This window comes from Mizuhopecten yessoensis, unplaced genomic scaffold (assembly GCF_002113885.1).
Source record: "Mizuhopecten yessoensis strain PY_sf001 unplaced genomic scaffold, ASM211388v2 scaffold10115, whole genome shotgun sequence".
NCBI lineage: Eukaryota > Metazoa > Mollusca > Bivalvia > Pectinida > Pectinidae > Mizuhopecten > Mizuhopecten yessoensis.
The window spans coordinates 117,710-143,096 of NW_018408386.1; the positions used below are offsets into that span (position 1 = coordinate 117,710).

At 36.1% G+C, this 25,387-nt stretch overlaps 1 protein-coding gene across 1 annotated transcript in view; it reads left to right on the plus strand.

Annotated features, from left to right (window-relative positions):
- The first annotated feature begins 762 nt into the window (after positions 1-762).
- The window catches only part of LOC110459566 (dual specificity testis-specific protein kinase 1-like), a 56,199-nt gene continuing 31,574 nt past the window's right edge, over positions 763-25,387 (plus strand). Inside the window, exons 1-3 of the mRNA XM_021511896.1 lie at positions 763-897; positions 1,218-1,564; positions 18,829-18,950. Of these exons, the coding sequence (XP_021367571.1) occupies positions 1,313-1,564; positions 18,829-18,950 (374 nt within the window). The 5' untranslated portion in view covers positions 763-897; positions 1,218-1,312. The remainder of the gene's footprint in view (positions 898-1,217; positions 1,565-18,828; positions 18,951-25,387) is intronic.

A 25,387-nucleotide genomic window follows, 5' to 3' on the forward strand; every position in this document is an offset into this window, starting at 1 on the left:
AATCTCTTAGTATGCATGGATGTTTTAATGTCACACTTACATTTTCTTGTACATGTTGAACCGGCTATAAAAGTCTGATAAGGGGTCTGGTAACTTTGGTGGTTTCTTTTTAACAATGTACGTACCGACTTTAGATAAAATTTACTTGACTTGATATTTAGACATTAAAAAAGCGTTTTATGAGTTTCATTCAACTTTCGGTAAAATTATCATATATCTTTATTGGGGTGGTATTTCTACCGAAAGTTTATCTAAACCCATAAAACGTGTAAAATTAATCTGAACACATTTAGTTTAGGTCCAAATAGGCTGTCACGAATTCTCATGTCCCTGTGGTATTTAGTCTTATCAGGTGGATGACTGCACAGAAAGTTAACAAATCACTTTATAATAAGTATAATTTAGAACAGTAAAATAAATGATATATTATACTTATTCCTGATATATTATTCAATCAGTTTAACCTTTCATTTTTTTTTAACGAAATGAAAATCCGGATTCGCTTTAACGTCTTTCCGTTTTCCTTGCTTAGTTTGACTATTTTGTCTCAAGAGGGCCTCAAGAGGGTGCTCGGGACCTTTCTAGACTAATGAAAATAGTCCTGCTATGCAAATTTATAAAATGTATTTGGATCTGATAATAACAATATATATAAAAGGGACAGATGTCATGTATTTTTGTATTTTAAGAATAAAATGATTTCACAAAAATTTACTACGTCACCCCTCGATGTAATTGGGTTACCCACAATGCAATAGAAAGTTTACAAGTTCTCGATTTGAGGAGAGCATAGTGAGGCTCGCAGAGTGGAGCGATGAAAACCCGGGATTTATTTGTGACAATGTAGTGTTTAAACCCAATGTCATGGTACAGATGGAGTCGAGTGACACACATAATGTAAGAAATTTGTCAAATAACCAAGTCAGTCGATTGCAATGTTTAACTGCACAAAACAGAATACATTTATCGATAGGGAAGTCGCTGTGTATTGTAATGTTCACACAACATGTTAGTGTATACAGGTAGCATTACATAGAGGCCTTTCAATGTTTATATTGAATGACGTGCTGCATCAGTATTTTGGGTCCTTACTAAACATGCATACGGTACTTTTGATAAGATGGAAAGAATGAGTGTTACGGAAACCAATCGTATGACTCGTAATTTATTTCTGTAGTATGAGGAAATGATACAACTGGGTTTTAAATGTTTTGCAGAAACCGCATACAGGAAGGTATCACTTCATGTCCTGTGGTCGCCTGTGTCACAGAAAGGATGTGAAGGGTCGTTGGGAAACACTTAATACTAAATCATGACATTGGATGGCAATATGACCACCATACGACCTTTAAGACGATCGAAGACCATAGCTGTGTCCGACTTCCAATCGGCCAGACGGTTTGAAGATCAGGAAAATAAAGAAAATATTTCATCGGACGAAATGAAAACAAGAACACCAGGATCGTCCTGTCAGGCTTTACGACATGCTGTATCGTCACTGAACAGGTTGGATGACTTTAACTTGGAGAGAATTGGATGTGGATTTTTCGCAGAAGTCTTCAAGGTATATATATATATATACTGTTTAACAGGAACACAACTGTCAATACACCTGTGATATTATCAGGTTGGGGAAAACCACCAACTTGCGTATAATAGACAAACTCGGAGTATAAATTTGTTACTAAAAATAACCAAAAACGCTTTAACAGTAACTTTTGCACGATATTATTAAAAATCGCATTAATTTACGACAAGGTAAATAATATTTTGCTAAAAGATGTTTACTGAAAGCGTTGGCTACTTAGAAACTTGATGTAACTCTATCGGAAGTATTGCATCTAGTTTTGGTATTTTCCCACATGCAAATAAAGTTTATTTTCACATTTTTATGATGTTTCATGACTAAATAAATGCGACTTGGACAAGCAATTTAAAAAAAGTTAAGCTTAAAGTGATTTTGGCTATATTTAGTAACAAATCCATACCCCAATTGGCGTATTATAGACGAGTTTGCGTATAATAGGCAAGTTGGTGGTTTTCCCCGACCTGATTATCATATTACGGGAATATGGACGGTTAAGGCTAGTACCTGTTGTATATGTTTATTATCTTGGGATTAACAAACTTCCAATGCCTTTACATGATAGTCTCTATTGGGCAACTAGCTGTTAAATGTGCCTTAAAGGGCCCTCTAAAGAACTGATTGTTTTCTTCTGTACCCTGTGTTTGTAACATATCTAATGCCCCCTTTACAACTCTATTCTTTCTTTTTCTCTTTATTAACTTTTACTTCTTTTGGTGTTCATCTCCCTAGTTAATACTGATTTGCATGTTTTCATAATCAATGTTACCCCAATGAAATGTAATACTCATGTGTCCAAGCTTAAGTGACATTTCAAAGTGTTTAGACTTTAAAGTTGCTTAGGAGTGGCCCAAACACCAGTGGACACTTAGTCTTATGAGACCTAAGCTGTTTTGTGACCTCACAGTCATCTGAAGTGGACATAATTGTGACAAGATATTAGCTGTCATGTTGCCTGCATGGTTATATCGGTAAAATTGTTGTCACAACATTAGATGTTGTGTTGCCCATCACCACTGAAAACTTTTGTGGGCTTATGTCATGATATTACCTAACCTGTTGTGTTGTCCCACTATCTGTGGACAATGTCGTCATATGACCTTACCTGTTGTGTTGCTCTGTCTGTGGACAATTTTGTCATATGACCTTACCTGTTGTGTTGTCCCACTATCTGTGGACACTGTTGTCATAAGACCTTACCTGTTGTGCTAGGTCCCACTATCTTTGGACACTGTTGTCATATGACATTACCTGTTGTGCTAGGTCCCACTCTCTATGGACACTGTTGTCATATGACATTACCTGTTGTGCTAGCTCCCACTTTCTTTGGACACTGTTGTCATATGACATTACCTGTTGTGCTAGCTCCCACTTTCTTTGGACACTGTTGTCATATGACATAACATTACCTGTTGTGCTAGGTCCCACTATCATTGGACACTGTTGTCATATGACATTACCTGTTGTGCTAGGTCCCACTCTCTATGGACACTGTTGTCATATGACATTACCTGTTGTGCTAGGTCCCACTATCTTTGGACACTGTTGTCAGATGACATTACCTGTTGTGCTAGGTCCCACTTTCTTTGGACACTGTTGTCATATGACATTTCCTGTTGTGCTAGGTCCCACTATCTTTGGACACTGTTGTCAGATGACATTACCTGTTGTGCTAGGTCCCACTTTCCTTGGACACTGTTGTCATATGACATTACCTGTTGTGCTAGGTCCCACTATCTATGGACACTGTTGTCATATGACATTACCTGTGGTGTTGCCCAACTGTGGATGCTGCTAAAGTGTTGTCATATGACTTAAGCTGCTGCATGGTCCCCATCATCTGTGGATCATAGCTGTTGTATGGCATAACTGATGAAGTATTGTCATATAATCACCTTAACTTGACTTAATCATCAGTGGACATAGGTGATGATCCCAGTGGTTATTAGTAAAAATCAGATATTACTATTGTTAGCAGGCAATTTACAAGGTATACGTAATGGCTATGCAATTTTTTCCATCATTGTGCCAGTTTTTTGAGACCATTTGCATCTTTAAAATACTGTTAGGGATGGATATGCACCAGTACATCCGTTGAATCTTTGTACATTTAAATCTTTTAAAGATTCTTTCCACATTCCTTTTCAGGGGGTAATATCTATCTTTTATACTGATCAGTAATTGTTTGATCATGAGGATGCATATTATATATGTTGATTAAATGCCATGATATACAATGTAGTATCCGTTTTGGAAACTGGAACAGTCTAGTTAATTTGTAAAAAAATAAAAAATAAATAAAGAATTAGTGATTGATTTACAATGTAACCTTTTCTCTTAGCCTCCATGCTAACTTTGAGATACATTAGTTTCCTTGTTGATTATAGTCTTCAGTGTTATTGAGAGTAAGTTTGGACAGCTCTTTTTGATGCTACAGACCCTGTGATGAGTTAGTTTGGTGTAGACCCCCAGCTTATGGCTGTGTGATGTTGTATTTGTATTAGCATGTGATGAGTTAGTTTGGTGAAGACCCCCAGTTTATGGCTTTGTGATGTTGTGTTATTGTTGTACAGGGGTACGTAGTAGCCTGGTATATTTTCTGTATACCAGAGCTCTGTACATGTGCTGCTGTAATGTACGCCCACGCAATTACCTTGATACAATGTACCTCAGTACCTGTCATCATCATCACCGTAGCCAGTGACTGCTAGTTAGGTTTTCATTATCACTGCCTTCAGCTATTACACCACTTTTATATATACAATCTGTTGCTTTGTTGGCACAGTAGTTAAGAATTATTACCAGTCAACCTAAAGGGATTGTTTTTCATCTGAAAAAACATATAGTTTCCTTGTAGAAATAAGATTTTCTTAAGAAGCAAAATACAGCAAATTGTTCTGGTCCAAAATGGTTATTGCAAGGTTTTGTTTCAAGAACTTTATGACAAATAAATAACTAGTTATCAGTGAAATACATGTCTCATAGTATGTAAATTGTAAATGGAGTATTTGTATTTCCAAAATTCTGGATACCACTAGGCATGTTTTATTGGTTAATTTTTGAAGCTGAAGGGAAGTAACGTTGATGGCTGTTTGTGTGATTATTGCCTGAAGGTAACCGAAACACAGCTACCAGACAGATGCGGTAACAGTATTTACAGGCCGGCTCATCACCAACAGATGGTGCTTCACTGCTTTCCCGATAATATAATTGTTGTTACAGCAAAATTATATCGACAGTTGTTTCTCCACTGGGTAGGGAAAGTAACGAGATTGGCTCTCCACTAGTACATTGCAGTCTTAAGGAGTCCTTGAAGTGCTGACTTCCTTCATATTTGAGTTGGTAGCACCAGACTACATAGTCAAGGAATGACTATATTTTAATGCAGCCATTTTGGTTACAGCTTGAGGATAATATTGCAAACTAAAGCTATTTTTTTTGTTTATTTTGATCTAATAATTTAGTACACTATTTTCATAGTATTGTGTGAGATTTTACTAATATACATGTCCATTATACAGACAGCACAATGACATCATGCCATGTAAGCAATACATAAAGTATAGTACCAGACATTATAAGGATTATAGAACTGATTCCTAAATGACTATATTGACGGACTCCAATTACTCGTAAGGTATAAATATCTGCTAGAGAGTAAGCATAACACAGAAATCATATTTGAAACAAGTGAAACTGTCAGTAGACAATTATTACCTATTGACAATTGTTATTGAATTGATAAACTTGCCATCATTGCATTTGGAGATGAACCATTACAATGATCTACCAATATTTCCTCGTATTCTGCTCAACGCTACCACAACCACGTTTTCCTGTATGTGAACTCGGGACACTAAATCGTTTGCTTTATAAATAATCTATACAGGGAAAATTTTGCTACAGTTATTTTTTTTGCATTTTTCACTCTCCGAGATGAGGCATAATGACTAAAATATAGTCATCAGATGTTGAAGGGTGAAATTAACACTGGCAATAGTTGATTTCATAGGCGAACAGCAAAAGTTTGAAATTTTCTGGTATCCATACATCAGTTCAGTATTAGTAATTCAGGTATTGTCAATAATACAGTACAGCATGTACCCAGATGTGTAGAGGGAGGGTGGAGAGGAGCCAGAATGTCACAATAGGTGTTATACCCTGTAACCTATACTGTCTATATAGACCATGTACCCAGATGTGTAGAGGGAGAGTGGAGAGGAGCCAGAATGTCACAATAGGTGTTACACACTGTATCTTATACTGTCTATATAGACCATGTACCCAGATGTGTAGAGGGAGGGTGGAGAGGAGCAAGAATGTCACAATAGGTGTTATACCCTGTATCTTATACTGTCTATATAGACCATGTACCCAGATGATCAGTCGACATGACCGTATGGTATTCTGTAGGAGTTCAGGAAAACATCTACAGTGAGATTGTCAGTTTCAATAGTACAATGTAACTGTAGACATACTCAGGGGTATCGGTTACCAGGGCAAGTCATACCTGTAATTATGTCCTACTACGTTCCGGTGCAAAGTTAATAGGTCATGCATAATTTTCACATTGTCATATTTTTCATTGGATATAAAGATATGTATCAAGGTCTGTTGACTGCCACATTACTATTTCAACTTTTAAGTTGTTGGGTAGTATAATTTGCATTGTCATGTTTTACCTGAAGTGTTACTGTATCAGCTATACGTGTGCATGTATACCGAAGTATGTACTCAACCTTCAGGTCATCAAATGTTTAAGTTTTTGTATATATCAGGATAGGCTGATCAGGTGACTATTTACTAGGACAGACAGGTTCAAACATTTTAGGATATATATATATGAATGAAATCTTACTAAAAGATTATGTAGTTTATGGTAGAAAAAGTATACCTTTTATAACACAGAGGTACTGCTGTACTTGTCTTTAGGCCACATTTAAAAATATCTCTGTATCCCATCTCCTGACCTGGATTTGGTTCGGAGGGTCACAGTTTACATGTAGGTAGGATTTACCTATAGATTTATAATGTGTTGGTAAACATAGTAACTGAGACAAACATTATTGTTAAACATTTGAAAACAACTGACCGTTGTAGCAAAGTGAAAGATTAAAGTGACATTTTTCTTCAACTTACAAGAAAACTTTCAAACTGAGAACAATTCTGATAAATAAATCGGAATTCAAAACACCGTAGTTAATTGTCATAAATTACGAATGTCTACACATAATATTAACAGACACTTAAAATAGAAATGGGTTGCAAAAATGAGGCTACTGGAAAACATTACACATTTGATTGATTCCAGTAGCCAGCTGGAGAATTTCTAAACATTTTCTTCAGGTTTGAATATACAGATTCATGAAGCATGTAGTCTATGCACCCCTCATCTCGATTCAGAACTGGCCTGATTAATTATAGGTAGATGAACCACATCTGCTGATCAATGAAAAACATAGAAAGATGCTGTCTTCAATATTCTCATCACTAGTTGTACAAGTCAGGATTAGATGCCCAGGTTACGATGATATAAACGTTTTTTTGTTTTTTTCCAGAATACATTCAGTATTTAAATTCCAATTTATTGAAGAATATAAGCAACATTTGTGCTTCATAACAGGAGAAAACATTTCAATCAGGAAATTGTATTCAAGATATATAATATTATTGGCTTGTGGATACAGCAATATATATATTGGAAATAAGATTTTACACGACATGTGCATTTTATTTTGAAACATTTCATTGGACTGTTATATTGTGGAAATGACAGTTTATTGAATTATGATTCCAATATATGGTTCTGTCAGTACAGGTGTATTTGTACATGTTATCTTTACTGGGTGTGTCTGTTAGTCTGAACACACATTCTTTTGTAGAACTTCTAGATTGGATTTCTGCATTGTTGTATTATGTTTGTGTATTGGAAATAGATCTTTGGTACTTATCTGATTAACATTAGTATCATCATTAATTCAACATCATCGTTGGAGGAATAAGGAAACAAAAATATAACTCAAAGTTTTGTCCATATGGATGCTTATTTATGATCAGATGTTGTTAAAATATGACGAGAATCTTGCTGGAAACAAGTATTACTTTCTGCTCAGTACAGCTGTTTAGATAACGTAAGGAAAATATTGACTCTCTTTCTGTTGACTTTAGCACCTTTCCCTGCTGACTAAGTGCTCCATCCCCTGCTGACAAGTGCCCCTCCCCCTGTTGACTAAGTGCTCCATCCCCTGCCGACTATAGTGTTCTTCCGCTGTGGACAAGAGCCTCCTCTCCAGTGACCCCCCCCCCACCTCCTCTCACCTGCAGACTACTGCTAGCTGCTCCTTCCCACCCTGCTGACTTGCACCCCTCTTACCCAGCAGACTATATATAATGGCTTTTCCCTTGTGGACTACAATACTCTTTGATCTCTCCCCCTGTAGTCTAGTGCCCCCTTCCTGTCACTTAGTCCCCCCNAGATTTAGTACTCTAGCACTCCTAAACAATTTCACAATCACCTGTCATTGCAACACCCGGGGGCCCCCCTGATCTGTAAACTATGACTTGAAGGCCTGCTACAGGTAATCCATAAATCAACACACGCCAATAAGTAGTGCCATTGACCTACATGTCTAGTCTACACCTACATTTGTACATGTCTACCTGAATAACTCTCTATTAATATTATTACAGACATCGTAATTACGACTATTATAATGGACGGAGAATTATTCTATGTCCTGTCAATGTGTTTAATATATAATGTGCGTGATCAATAAACTGATCCCAGCGTTTACTCATAATACGTATATACCTAGACACACGGATAATGTTGATATGTAGTATTTAAGGTCAATGGAAGGTAAAGTGTTTCTGGAAAGGCAATATTGAACACGAGACAGTTTTTAGGTCGTGTCAGATTCGATTCCACTTAATATATGGATTTCTCTTTAAGACATGTGACTTTTTTGTGTTTTCATTTCCCTGTAAGAGACGTTTTAAAACGGTATCTGTGAATAGATGTTCAATATGCTAGATGACAAAAAGAGCTGTGTAAAATGCATTTGTAAACATTTTTACCTTGCATTGCATTGAGGTGATGGTTAGGTTAACTTCCTGATCTGATCATAGCCAGTTGTTGCCTGTCAGATTCTGATTGGTGGATGCAAAGTATGTAACATAGGTAAATGTAGGATATTTTCATGCAAGTTTTAAATAGTATTTCCAAAACATTGTCAAGCCCTAATGATTATTAAGTGATCTCTATAACTATTAATTTTAAAGATTAAATTGTAAGGCATCAGTGTAATCACATCTGATCCAGTATTCTCCCCAGGAATTTTCCGATTCGCTATCGTATCTACCTTTTTTCCTTCAATCACAGCACAGATTATCTGATCATTATGGCACATATATATGATTAAGATTGCCCAGATAGCTGTTGGTCATGTATTGCAATTTCTATGATTGGAAGCTGATTTTAGTTTGAAGTTTAATTGAAAGCATAATTTCAAAAGATTCAGAACATTAATTAAAACAGGGTCTAGCTGCTGTCGAATCAAAGCATTCTTTATTTGATATCTGCTACATTCTTTACTGATGAACCAAAGCAGTGTGTTGGAGGGTTTTGCAGAACATTTTCCGATGATTTAAGTTTTGGTAAAAAGAGTATCGGTGAAGGAGGTATTTTACAGATACAATCTATATCAGCACATTAGATGTATGGCAGTGAGGCGGTATGTAATCGCCCTAATTAGTTGGCCCAATCTTACCTGAATCTGCAGTCAGGTAGACGAGACAAATCTACCGTCATCAATGTAGCATAGATAGACTTCCAGTACCTAAAACTAATTTTGATAGAATTCTGCATTGCAAGATATGCAGTTGCATTTTGTTTAAATACAATGTAGGGCAGTGTCATGATTACATCTAGAATAATGTACATGGTTATGTTTTTGGTTTGGTTTAGTATTGTTTAACGTCCTATCAACAGCTATGGTCATTTAAGGTCGGCCTCCGCTGTGTGGAAGATTCATGCGTGTAGTGTATGCATGTGTGTTTTGGGAGGCTGCAATATGTTCGTGTTTGTCTCCTTGTGATAGCGCGGAATTGATGACGACTTTATAGTGCTACCTCACTGAAACATACTGCCGAAGACACCCAGCAGGACACCCCACCAAGTCACGTTATACTGACAACGGGCGAACCAGTCGTCCCACTCCTGGTTATGATAGGTGGACATGGTTTTGTTAAATGAACATGGTTTTGTCAAGTACTATATATATGTGTATGTTTATGCAAGTAACAGTAGAAAGGAATGTATACTTCCACCCAGGAAATCAAACCACTGGTAAGAAAGATATACATCTAACAAGAACACGTGGGCCGGTCCAGGGAAATAATGGGCAATAATCTATAATGCATGAAACATTCTAGTGGGGAAACTCGGAATACATGCTGGGAGATTTCTAAACCTACACAAAAATAGGGAAAAGATGTTAGTGAAGGAAAAGCTAAAGTCTGTTCAAGTGATCACCTGCTAGCCCTAATTCCCATTATACATGTATAGGAACTGTGTCAGGAAATCACAGGGAAGGTTTGGAGATTAAAATACCTCAGATATTATAGGTGTGCTATCACTACATACTATAAATGTTTAGCATTGTTGAAAAAATCACAACAAAATTCTATAGTGTTCATGGATAAAATAATGGTCAAAATTTCTGTCTGTGAGTCCTGGATTTTATAAATGTATATGGATATATGGGTCAGATAATTTGTTTTAATAATCAGTATTGATTCTGATAAGCATTTTGTTTGGCATGTCTGTAATATGATGTCAAGTGCAAATGTTGACCAATCTATTGATTTGGATTAGAAATGTTTGACCACACTGAAGTAATAACGTTGGGGTTGATGAGTGTGTTTGTACCCTACGTATTTAAACAGCCAGTGCGTTAAATACTCATCATACAGCTGCTGTCTGAAGTGCTTTGACTGATGAAAACTTTGGTCAGTTTCAGGATTCTGTAGCTTAGGTTGATTTTCCTTCCAACGGTTACATTTAATGGCGCAGTACAATATTAAAGAAACACATCTAGTACTTCTTTCTATGGACATTATGTTGCTTGAGATAGTTGCCTTGAATGTTTTTATTCAATTGGAGCTATTCAATATATACCTAGAACATACTTACCAACCCTTCCTATTTAGGAAGCAGACTCCCAATTTGGACCCTTAAATTTAGTATTTTCAACCAGTGAAAGTGCTAAACTGCTCCTATTTTCTAAGATCTAATGATTTCATCTGAAGAAACTGAAAATATGTCATTTAAAGGTTTATTTTGTGTCTAATGGGTATATACACACATTTTATTAATGTATTAATTTTGAGCATGCAAAACCTTCCCCGTGGAAATTTCAAAAAGTTAGCAAGTATGCTACAGCCCTTTCCCAAAACTATACATGTAGTCAATAAGTTCTTTGGCCTGCGATGCACATGCATCCCCTTGAATGTCTTGGCAAAGAACAAAATGTAACCTCCATCATTTGTTTGTCTAACAGCACTTGATGTGTATTCTCCACAGGTTTCTGATGGTAGCTTATATATCTCAGTACATTCCCCCTCCTACACACCAATTAGTCGACCAAGGTCGACTCGAGGTCACCAGCTGTAGACAATGCGCGTATACTACTAACAGATATTGCTCCCCCTCCTCCTGTGATGTCGCCTTTCTTTAATACAGACCATATGCATGTATGTAAACAGATGATCCTGCCAAGGTCATAATCACATACGCACCAACCTGCCAAGGTCACTGCACGTACATGTATGATACAGGTACATGTCATTTAGGCAGCCTTTGACTTATATGGTTTTATAAGAGTTATTAATGCAGTGGAGCTGATTCCAAAACTCTTAACGGGTGAAATATCTAATCAGCAGTATTCAGAACTGAGATACATAGTGCTTTTAGTGTTATGTATTGATAACAATGGAGTTTTCTTTCCAATAAAAATCAAAAAGAAAATTCTGGGATATAATTTGCTGTAAGTGGTGGACAAAGATAGAATTATACTTTTGTATGCTTGAAGACATTGTAGCACTTTCAAAATTTGTTAGCACATTCTGCACGAAATTGATGGAAATGAAAAAAAAACGACAACTGAGTCTGATAAATTTGTTTCCCAGTCGTTTAAGTGAGTCAGAATCAGGTCCTAACGCCAGGAGTCCACATTAGGTCATCTGTGACACAACGAAGGATGTTCTTCTGTGAGAAAAATAGCCATAGGTAAAAATATGTCACAAGTAAATTCTTCATCAGTATGGCAAAGGAAACAACGAAACATTTGTTGGTGGTCAGTCATGTGTAAAAAAATACATCGCAGTGTGAATTAGTGTCTGAAAAATGTCCCCTTTCTTAATAACATGTGTCAAGCTTACAAAATAGGGCACACCTAAAACTGTCTTATATAAAATAATGAACACGTTAAAATGCTAATGGGAGTTTACGTAAATCCAAGGTTAAAATATGTGATTTGGTAACCCTGCATGCGATTCACTTGTGTTAGAGATCAGTAAGATATGTTACCGTGTTAGAGATCAGTAAGATATGTTACATTACTCTCAAGGACTACTGTTACAGTTTAAAAAGCATGCATCTTCATAGCAGGACATGAATTTGTATCAACAACTCCAAATGTGTACCTTGCACTAAAGATAGAGTTTCAATTATACAATGGACAGACTGCGACCAGATTTGTTTGGCTTCTGGTGGTTCGGGGCTTTCGGTTTTCGGATGGGGAGGATGATCCAGGTGCATCATAACCGTCCTATTTAAATGAGTGTTACATGAATCCTATTACGAACCAGTATATCATATGTACCATAAGTACTACTCAATAAAAACTGCAAACCAGTAATTACAGATAAATGAAGTGGAACACTTCTAACATATTCAGGAGCATCTGGTGGCACAGATGTTTGGTAGGAAACGCATGCTGATAAATCGGTTCATGCAAACATTTTAAAAGCAGTATTTTAAGAAGGCATTAGCCAAGAAGAAAATAAAAATATTGAAGCATATTTTGCCAATTTCTAAAATTCATTGAATTTAATGTATCCGCACCATGCCATGATACATATGGTATGAATGTCTTGATCTTAAATGTATGTTCCATAGATCTAGAGTTTGTTCATACATTTGATATATCTGTAGTTCTGGAGGTCTTGATCAGATAGTTCTGTGTTGCTGACATCAACAGATGGCTCTATAACTCTCAAGACCTGTGCTCAGTTGACTGGTAACATTTACTGTTCCTCCAGATCTACACAAGTATACAGTAACGGCATCTAACAATGCGTAATGGGAGCACCGGAGCTATGGGGAGCCCTAATGTTATTGTAACAGCTAGTCTCAGGGGATGTATCTGGACAATTTATGTTCAAAAATGATATAAACAACTGTTGTCTTGGTACAAGTGAGTGCCAGGTACACTTTTGTTTGTTTGGAAGGCAGGGAGGGAAGGGAATGGCACATTCCATTTATTATGTTTAAACTTTTGCAGTAGAATTAATTTATATGCCAACTTTCATTTACAAAAGTGGTTTGCCACTTGATGTACTTTCACTTGTAAACCATACAGAGACTGGTACAATACATCATATTATACAAAATGTCTGTATGGTAGGATAGTAAAAATCTTCAGATTAAGTGCTCACAGTGTCAATCCCATTTGTTAAATTTGTATGGAATAAATCTATATAAAGACAAAAACTGTAATTAAGGAAATATAAATTTATACAGATAACTTGTAATACAGTTGAAAACGGGATGAAGGGCTACCAAGTTTGTACAAATGAATGACATTGACCCACTTTCAAGGTCACAGGGGATATATATACAGGTGTAAAATTTTAATGCAACTTTTCTTGCATTTTTTTCACTGCATTTCCTAGCTACTCGTTAAGTACAAGTAAGTGTGTATATCTGTATATATACATGTTTGTTAAGGGATTTGCATCTTTGCAACGCCTTCTGGCATCAAAAAGGTACTTCAGGTCATCGTACATTGGAATAGGTTATTGTACATTTGAACCAGCATGTACAATAACATGCAGATATATAACATGTTTTATAAGCTATTTTCCATCCAGTATGAGCTTACTGACTCTGGTGTTTGTTTTGTGGTTGAAGCCTCACTACCATTTACCAGGTTGTTGTTCTAGAAATTATCATCTTGTTGGTTTGCAGTGATATATATATGTATATATTCTAAGGAAAATGCCTCCTTATTGGTTCTACAGCATACTGTTATCTGTTTGTGTTGTCTGTAGATATCGGAAGTGGTGTTTTGGACAGGTTGTGTACTTACAACTAAATTGTGTGTATCTGAGAGTATATATTGATGCTCTAGACATTTCACACAGCAAAACTAACGTGCACTATACATTGTACATAGGACGTGCAGTGTTGTTGTTGATGAGGATGTAAACAAAGTCAAGGACAAGTTATACATTTAAATATATATATATCTCCAGCACAGCCTCAGAGTATAACTGTCTCCTCTATATCTGAGTGACTATGGATTAATGGCTTTCCTTCAGCGTTAGCAATCATCGGACTGGATAGAACCTGACCTTAACAAATCAATCACTACCAACAAGTATGGCAAAAATGACCAAAAAACACAAAGATGTTTAAAGATTTGAATGAAAAAGAGACATTTATTATCCTTCTGACTAAAAACACAAAGATGTTTAAAGATTTGAATGAAGAAGAGACATTGATTAGTCTTCTGACTAAAAACACAAGATGTTTAAAGATTTGAATGAAGAAGAGACATTGACTAGCCTTCTGACTAAAAACACAAAGATGTTTAAAGATTTGAATGAAGAAGAGACATTGACTAGCCATCTGACTAAAAACACAAGATATTTCAAGCTAGCTTTATTACAGTTACTAAGAGACATCAATTATGAAGGTTCAACCACACTATGGACCATTTTACACTTTAGCAATAATTCTAAATGGTCAATTTCTATAAATCTTAAGCATTTTTGTTTTCAAATGTTATCACCCATTTCAAATTTGAATGCATATACAGTCCATGGCCCTTGCTCATCTTTTTCTTTCCCGAAGATAATCGATTGATATCGATATCAGCAAAGAATGCCTGAAGCATATCCAGTGCGATATATATGTAGATATCCTGATCATTTCTTAATTATTTTGCTCTTTTAAAATTTCATTTATTTCTCTCTTTTTTTTTGTCATTTGAGTTTGCTCAATGTTTCATGCAAAAATTGACTAGCTAATTTTGTTTAATGCATCTTACATTTAGCGCTTCAGGTAAATTTACATCATGTAGTTTACCACACTGTACACTGTAAATGATGTATAGACAGGTAATTCTAGTGCAGGAAAGACTTCCCTGTAGTACAGTTGCTTCCAATAGTTTATTGGTGAATATACTGGAGACCTACAGAGCCACTTGATAAAGACTGCTCCACACACCTATATCCCCTTTGCAGCCTTTTTGTGAGGACATTGTGGCGGACACTTGACCTGGTCAATATAACACACAGGATGTATGCACTGTCAATATTGTTCCAATGTTATTGTACTCCAGGTGTAGGCTTTCTCCTCCGTGGGTTAAGTAAATACTCCCTATACTTGTGGAGAGAAATTTATTCTTCACCTCCTGGTCAGTTCCCTTTTTTAGCTCACCTGGCACGAAGTGCCAAGTGAGCTTATGCCGTGGTGCGGCGTCCGTCGTCCGTCCGTCCTTCGTCCGGCGTCAATATTTTACTTTAAACGACTTCTTCTTAATAACCGAAAGGCCTAGGGTGTCGATATTTGGCCAGAAGCAAACTGGGATAAAGGGCTACAAAGTTTGTTAAAATTAATGACCTTCACCTATTTTGAAGGTCACAGGGGTCAAATATGTTAAAAACTTTAAACATCTTCTTCTTGATAATCAAACTGCCCAAGTAGATGATATTTGGCCAGTAGCATGCTTGGGTGAAGGGCTACCAAGTTTGTTCAAGTGAATGACCTTCAATTATTTTCAAGGTCACAGGGATCATTTGTCTTAATAAACCTTGAAACAACTTCTTCTGAATAACCAAAATGCCCAGGGTGATGATATTTGGCCAGTAGCATAATGAGATGAAGGGCTACAAAGTTTGTTCAAATGAATGACCTTCACCCATATTCAAGGTCACAGGGGTCAAATATGTTGAAAACTTTAAACAACTTCTTCTCAATAACCAAAATGTCCAGGGTGATGATATTTGGCCAATATCATGCTGAGATGAAGGGCTACAAAGTTTGTTCAAATGAATGACCTTCACCCATATACAAGGTCACAGGGTTCAAATATGTAAAAAACTTTAAACAACTTCTCCTGAATAACCTTTTTGCCCAGGGTGATGATATTTATTCAGTAGCATACTAGGATCAAGGGCTTCCAAGTTTGTTTAAATGTATGACCTTGAATCATATTCAAGGTCATAAGAAGCAAATATGTTCAAAATATTTGAACAACTTCTTCTGAATAACCAAAAGGTTCAGGATGTTGATATTTATCATTTATCATGCTGAGATGAAGGGCTACAAAGTTTGTTCAAATGAATGAACTTCACCCATATGCAAGGTCACAGGGGTCAAATTTGTTTAAAATCTTTAAACGACCTCTTCTGAATAACCATGGGTCCCAGGATGTTGATACTTTGCAAGTTGCATCCTGAGATGAAAGGCTATAAAATTTGTTCGACTTTCAATCACAGGGGTGAAATGTTTAAAAAAAGTCAACAGGGTCTTTTGAATGAATTTTAATCATAAATTCTGATATTTTGCCTGTAGCTTTATTTTAGATCACTTTTAAGGTTACAAGTGTGAGATTTATACCAGGTGAGCGATGCAGGCCCATTGGGCCTCTTGTATTGATAGGGTAAATATCCTGTGTGATAAAATGCATGAGTTTGCAATCTTTTTACAAGGAATGGAGATATTATTAAAAGTTGATGATTCAAAAACCTTGACCAAAGAATTTACTTGATATTTTTTACGTGAACATTTTTGACCAAAATACTTTTCCTGGTTAACGCTTACAATTGAACCAAATAGATATTGACCATAGACATGATTTACTAGAGAGTCTGCACAGGATCATTATAATGATTTCTGAGAATATTAATAATGTCTGGTTATCATCAATATCACCATGCGCCATACAAACAAAGGGAAAGCAGGGGGGGATGTTGAGTGGAGTCTGCAGAAGCTGTCTTGCAGGAATTAAGGTGTATACATTAATCTGATGTACATGTATATTAGTTAGATAGTGAATGTTATCCTGCTGATATTGATCCCTCATCAGTTACAAAGACTAATCAGACTTGCTGTCTCTGTGTAGAATATCTACCTTGACTGAGCACCTATACAGAACTGTATCAGGTGAATTGGGGATATGTAGCACTATAGATTATAGATTTACTCTGCTTAGGTCAGTGTATCTTGTAGAACCCCTTGCTTGGGCTATAGTTAACCTACCTGGTGTATACTTGTAGTAAAGTTGTATATATACCTACCATGATTGATCAGCCTTACCTCTGATAATTATTGATTAGGTGCTGTATGTACTTAGTAGTACATGAATAGGGTGGTTTGGGTATGTGTTAGAAAATGTGTGTTGTGATCATCACTTCTGATAAAAATTAAAGACGATTGTGATTGATCAACAAATAAAGTAGGTCACCCACAGTCAACATATCTTGTTTAATTGTTATAAAGAAGGTCACTCACCAGTCAACATATCTTGTTTAATGTTTATAAAGTAGGTCACCCAAACTCAACATATCTTGTTTAACTGTTATAAGGTAGGTCACTCACCAGTCAACATATCTTGTTTAATGTTTATAAAGTAGGTCACCCTGTTTACAAGTAGGTCAATCAGCAGTCAACATATCTTGTTAAACGTTTATAAGTAGGTCACCCTGTTTACAAGTNCTGTTTAATGTTTATAAAGTAGGTCACCCACAGTCAACATATCTTGTTTAATGTTTATAAAGTAGGTCACCCACAATCAACATATCTTGTACAATTGTTATAAGGGAGGTCACTCACCAGTCAACATATCTTGTTAACGTTTATAAGTAGGTCACCCTGTTTACAAGTAGGTCAATCAACAGTCGACATATCTTGTTAAACGTTTATATATAGGTCACCCTGTTTACAAGTAGGTCACTCAACAGTCAACATATCTTGTTAAATGTTTTTAAGTAGATCACGCAGCAGTCGACATATCTTGTATATATGTTATCAAGTAAACGTTGAGCACTCAACAGTCTACATATTTCTAATAGGAATATCACATATTTCTGCCTCATTGTCCCACTCTACAGTAACTCATATGCACATGTAATCAGACACTTGCATATGCTGTGAAATCTGTATAAAGTCGGTCAGTCATCACGGCCATTATACATGTAATCACCAGCCACAGGGTTTCCTTTGACTTATCAATGGAATATGCGTACACATGGCTGCACAGCTCTTACACTTTGAAATATGTCTGTTGCTGAATAAAATCATTACTCTGTATGAATATTGTAGTGCTGAATGACTATCATCTTAGCATTGATTTAACTTTATAGTTACATCTGCTCTGTACATGCAGTGATATCCAAAGCTTGATTAAAAATACAAGACATGGTTGGGATTGAGTTGGAAATGACTAAAAACCTTTGAGTGAATTCAGTTTTGTAGTTACAATATTACAGATTGTACAAACAGGAGAGCATGTTATCAATGACATGAACAAAATGTGAAGCATGACATTAAATACTAAAACTGGGAAAAGAAAGATTATGAATATTTGAACATTTAAGTATATTAACATGGTGTATATGTCTGTGAAAACAACTTGTACTTCTGTTGTTGTGCAGTGTTGAAAACATGACTGTTACTTGAACCTTTTCTTTTTCTCCAATATTTCTTACATGTAATTCTAGTGCGTATTGACTCCTTCTATTTATCTCTTTCTTTCCTACTTTGTATCTTAATCTACTCTTTCTTTTCTGAGGTGTGCTGGTATATCCTTTGGGACAGATCTTTATAAGACTAGCTTGTGTCAGGACATAAAAACAAAGTAAAACAAAATAAATCATTTTCCGGTATTTTGTTTTGTATTTCATTGTGGACCAGTGCAAGCTGACACCAGATTAACTAGTTTATGTTGTTTCAGGTAAAACACAAGACAACTGGCCAGGTGATGGTGCTCAAGATGAACATTAACAAATGTAACAGGATGTCTATGTTACGAGAGGTTCAGCTGATGAATCGCCTGTCTCATCCTAACATCCTCAGGTAAGTTAATCCATAAAGTACTGTCTCATCCTAACATCCTCAGGTAAGTTAATCCATAAAGTACTGTCTCATCCTAACATCCTCCGGTAAGTTAATCAACAAAGTACTGCCTCATCCTAACATCCTCAGGTAAGTTAATCCATAAAGCACTGTCTCATCCTAACATCCTCAGGTAAGTTAACCCATAAAGCACTGTCTCATCCTAACATCCTCAGGTAAGTTAATCCATAAAGTACTGTCTCATCCTAACATTCTAGGTAAGTTAACCCATAAAGTACTGTCTCATCCTCACATCCTCAGGTAAGTTAATCCATGAAGTACTGTCTCATCCTAACATCCTTAGGAAAGTTAATCCATAAAGTACTGTCTCATCCTAACATCCTAGGTATGTTAATCCATAAAGTACTGCCTCATCCTAACATCCTCAGGTAAGTTGATCCATAAAGCACTGCCTCATCCTAACATCCTCAGGTAAGTTAATCCATAAAGTACTGCCTCATCCTAACATCTTCAGGTAAGTTAACCCATAAAGTACTGTCTCATCCTAACATCCTCAGGGAAGTTAACCCATAAAGTACTGTCTCATCCTAACATCCTCAGGTAAGTTTATCCATAAAGTACTGTCTCATCCTAACATCCTTAGGAAAGTTAATCCATAAAGTACTGTCTCATCCTAACATCCTCAGGTAAGTTAATCCATAAAGTACTGTCTCATCCTAACATCCTAGGTAAGTTAATCAATAGAGTACTGTCTCATCCTAACATCCTAGATATGACAATAGGTAAAGTACTGCCTCATCCTAACATCCTCAGGTAGTTAATCAATAAAGCACTGTCTCATCCTAACATCCAAGGTATGACAATAGGTAAATTACTGCCTCATCCTAACATACTCAGGTAAGGCAATCAATAGAGTACTGTCTCATCCTAACATCCTCAGGTAAGTTAATCCATAAAGCACTGCCTCATCCTAACATCCTCAGGTAAGTTAATCCATAAAGTACTGTCTCATCCTAACATCCTCAGGTAAGTTAACCCATAAAGTACTGTCTCATCCTAACATCCTCAGGTAAGTTAATCCATAAAGCACTGCCTCATCCTAACATCCTCAGGTAAGTTAATCCATAAAGTACTGTCTCATCCTAACATCCTAGGTATGAAAATAGGTAAAGTACTGTCTCATCCTAACATCCAAGGTATGACAATAGGTAAAGCACTGTCTCATCCTAACATACTCAGGTAAGGCAATCAATAGAGTACTGTCTCATCCTAACATCCTAGGTATGACAATAGGTAAAGCACTGCCTCATCCTAACATCCTATGTATGACAATAGGTAAAGTACTGCCTCATCCTAACATCCTAGGTATGACAATAGGTAAAGTACTGCCTCATCCTAACATACTCGGGTAAGATAATCCATAAAGTACTGCCTCATCCTAGCATACTCGGGTAAGTTAATCCATAAAGTACTGCGGCCAACACAGTAGTATATTAGTTCCTTGTTGCACAATGATCTGTCTCCGTTGTTGCTTAACAACAAACCAAAGAGGTTCTGAGTAGATATGAACAGCAGTAATCTTTAATTGAAAGGAAGTTGGACGTTTATACTGCAGACATGTGGTCTGGGTAATGTGGTCGGATAGGGAAACAGACTCATTGTGTGTGTGTTGTTGTGATGTTGATGCCATTCCATAATCAAAACAAAGCAAAAAAAAAAAAAAAAAAAAAAAAAAAAAAAAAAAATGCTAGGGACTCCAAATATTTTTTCCAAATCATTTATTGCATTTGAATTCTCAAAATAGATTATTCTGCTGCCTGTTTCGGACCTCACTTTTAAGAATGATCAGTGCTTACTGGTATAGGGCTTGAGAATGTACTATTTCGTTTTAAATGGAAGTCACAGGGTTTACCCTAGAGAAACCGTAAGCTGATGATATAGTGTCACATCACACTGCGTAACTACTGGATTTGATCGGGTCACTTCTTTCCTTCTAAACTCTGTTATGATGCTCACTTATGACCTGTCCGTGTGTGACCAGATTTAGGGTCAGCTTGCTGCAGGATGTTGTACAGAGGCATGAGAAATATCAGATCACTTTAATGTAATATAAGATGTGATTTTAATTAATGTTCCAATGATATGGAGAAGGATTAATACTAAGGTAGTTAGACTGGCCCCCGTCACTAAAATATTGAATTATTTAGAAAAAAATAAACTGTAATAATTTTGATCATTTGGATGACTGATTCTAGAGACCCGTAAGTTCTCAAACTAGGGGGAGATAAGCCAGTACAAAGTACATAGTAAAATGCTAGATTCATAAAAACTTTGGGACTGGTCGCCAGTCTATGAGGTTAATGTAGTCTGCACATGTCATTTATAGCATACACTGTGCAACAGATTGATTGGTTTGATGAAGCATGTTAACCCGTTCACCCCTAGGATCACATTTGAACCTTACCAAATCAAGGACTGGGCAAGTCCATTTGAAAAATGTAGGGGTGAATGAATTAAGTTGTTAAGCTAGTCTGTCTTTTAACAATGAAGTATTTTAACAGGATTAAAAAATGTTAGTAAAACAAAGGATCAAGTTATTTGTAACTTGCAAAAGTGTGTGCATAGGTGGTGTATGTCTGTAATACACTGTTGTAGGGTACACATCGCAGTAGATCTATGCACTTCACATGTTGTCAAGGTTGATGTAGGTTTTTACTGCAGTCTGGAGCAGATCTAAACTGGCAGAAACAATGCAGTAATTGCATTCAGACATATAAACAGCAATCATATAACTGTTGATTCTCAACGCCTATATAATTATACAGTCCATATCTGTGATGTTCATTTTGAAATATTGCTCGTTTTGTCTGTTTATTATAAAAGTTTTACATGAAAAGGAAGATATATATCATATTGATAATAAACTTCCTGTACACGTCAACAATGCAAGTATGCTGTATAATATATCTTGATTCTAGAACAAACACATCACTAAATCTCATACTCTTTCAAAATGTGATATAAATTGGATTGTTACAATAGCTCTTGAACAGCTACACTTCCATGCTAATGAGATTGTTAGGTGGCTATAAATGCGTACCACATTGCAGATAGCATCGCTCAGCAGGGTGTGGGGATAAATTTAAGACTTCAACTTATGTAAACAAGTCTGTTTGATGATGGACATGCCATTATCTAGGCTGTCTAACAAGGAAGCAGCAATGTAAAACAAGGGAGATAATTATCACAGTTCAGTGGTATTAACTAACTTGGCACAAAAGTTACCAAGGGAGGTAATCAACATAAATGTTAAGTTAAGGACCCCTGTCCCACTGTACTCTGGTTTTTGTCTCGCCACAACGAAATAGCTGAAGCAAGACTAAGGAATTGCTTTTCTAGCGACGGCGGCAGTGTCAACATTAAGTTTTTGAGTTAAAAAAAAAGCTAGATCAACCAAACTTGCACCATAGATGCATCGTAGGTTAAGTACATCTCAACCCATGTATCAAATGCTTGATGCAGCCTACCTTTAGTTAATTTTTCTGAAACTGTTAGTGCTAGACCAACCAAACTTCACATGTGCATTGATTGTCAAAGTGGGTCAAAGGCAAGACATACCAATCCAAATGGCTTGTTAATATATAGAGTAACATCCCCTTAATTTCGTTTTTCGTTTTGGAGTTAACTGAAGCACACTTTGGCCGAGACACTTGCCTTAACCAGTTATAGCTCAGTGGGTTAGAGCGATAATATAACAGTCTGAGGTCTAGGGTTCGAGTCCTTGTCTGGCCACATCGTTTTTTTTACACTCGGTGAATGTTGTTGATTATTTTTGTTGAATATGTCTCTTGTTTTTCATAAAAGTCTTCAAGGTATGGTGTTCTTTTCAGAATGGATATTTTATCCAAACTGTAGCTATGCTGGAAAAGTCAGTTCCCACGGTATAATGACAGATTTTGGAAGGGGTACAGGGATCCTTAAAATAAATTTGACAATAAATTTGACCTTGAAGGTATTTAAGAAATATTAAGTGTTCAGAAGCATTTGTTTATTGTAACTAACTATAGATTTTAGTCTATTTTCTCTCTGGTGAAGTATATGCGAGTCGGTTCATTTTCTATATATAAATTGTATGTTCCCTGAAGGTTTTTTATGAGGTTGATGAGATTCCAGAACAGTGTTGGCTTTGTTGTCAGGTTTTCTGGGACTGTGCCATTGATTATAATTGGCTCCATGATTTTTCATGTCAACAACTTGAGATTGGATATTTACTTGCGGGACCAATGCTAAATGTCATTTCCCTGGCTTGGCTACCAAGATTGGTTCCTTAGTTACCACCTCCACAGCTGTATTTGTGCTGTATCTTTGTTGACCCAAATCCATGCCTCATGTATGGATAGTCCGAATCAGGGTCTGTCTATTATAGGAAATCATTACTTATCTAGTTTATGGCTTCACACTTTGTCAAAGAGTAAAGTAAGCCTTTATTGAACCATTTTCATTAGAGTACACTGACTCTTTATTGAATCCGCTATGTTAGTTCCTAGGGTCAGTCTTCATCAAATCCTATAAATTAGATCCCTATTTTTTTTTATTGAACTGCTTTATGACTGAGGTTCTTTATAAAAGAGTAGGGAAATACAGTGTATAAACATTTTATGAGATTGTTACAGAAAAGTGAAGTGAGTTTGTCTGTAGCAGTTTTACACAATAGTGAAGTGAGTTTGTCTCTAGCAGTTTTACACAATAGTGAAGTGAGTTTGTCTGTAGCAGTTTTACACAATAGTGAAGTGAGTTTGTCTCTAGCAGTTTTACACAATAGTGAAGTGAGTTTGTCTGTAGCCGTTTTACACAATAGTGAAGTGAGTTTGTCTGTAGCAGTTTTACACAATAGAGAAGTGAGTTTGTCTCTAGCAGTTTTTACACAATAGTGAAGTGAGTTTTTCTAGCAGCTTTACACAATAGTGAGGGGAGTTTGTCTGTAGCCGTTTTACACAATAGTGAAGTGAGTTTGTCTCTAGCAGCTTTACACAATAGTGAGGTGAGTTTGTCTGTAGCCGTTTTACACAATAGTGAAGTGAGTTTGTCTCTAGCAGTTTTACACAATAGTGAAGTGAGTTTTTCTAGCAGTTTTACACAATAGTGAAGGGAGTTTGTCTAGCAGTTTTACACAATAGTGAAGTGAGTTTGTCTGTAGCAGTTTTACACAATAGTGAAGTGAGTTTTTCTAGCAGTTTTACACAATAGTGAAGTGAGTTTGTCTAGCAGTTTTACACAATAGTGAAGTGAGTTTGTCTCTAGCAGTTTTATGCATTAGTGAAGTGAGTTTGTCTGTAGCAGTTTTACACAATAGTGAAGTGAGCTTGTCTGTAGCAGTTTTACACAATAGTGAAGTGAGTTTGTCTGTAGCAGTTTTACACAATAGTGAAGTGAGTTTGTCTCTAGCAGTTTTACACAATAGTGAAGTGAGTTTGTCTGTAGCCGTTTTACACAATAATAATTTGTGATTTTGTGGCAGTGATTTACATCTGTGTTCATATTAAAGATGTCGGCAAATATAAAGTAGAGATATGGATTCCACAATTGAATTCATTATGATTGTCTACATTAGTACAAATGTTTGATTATTATTTATTAAAAAGATCATTGAAATAGGCTCCATCTTGATAAATGGATTATAAGTATGATCCATGTTCAGTTTTATTGATTTTTTTGTCAGAACTATTTATAAATAGACTGCACACATTAGTTTGATGTGTGTAATGGGTATTTATTTTGTCATTTACATAAAATGTTACATCTAATTGATCAATAAATTTGAAATAATTAAATCACTGTTAAATCTGTGTCTACCGTTACATTTGATTCCTTTCTGTAAATGAAATCCCTACAGATCATTGTGTAGCTGTTTTTTTATAAGTAACAGCTGCAAACTTATTGTTTAATATCACGATTGTTCATCAGAGCTGGGCACAAGATGTTTTATTTCTAATAAATAGATATATTGGTATAAACTAAAATTTCTTGCTTATAAATTTTTATCTGAGATGCATTCTTAGTAAGATTCACACATTTTTCTTTCCAATTTGATACCCCCTCCCTGCTTCAGAAAAAATTTCATTCTCTTAAGTAATAAAGAAGGTTAATAGAGGGATAAGGTGTTTATACCCTTTGATACTTAACTAAAGGAAGGTGGCAATTTCAAAATACACCAGGAAAACTCTAGGAAATGTATGTTAGGTACAATCAGCATGATACTTAAGGTAAGATTTGTTACTTATCATATTAAGTTGGACAGAAATCTGGTATGGATAGTGGTCTGGTAATTTTTTCGTATGTAGAGAAACTTCCAGACCCAGGGGGAGACTTTCTGCACGTACTATCTGTGTATGACCTTGACCTTGGTGTTGAATCATCTCCATGTTGTGGGAGTCATC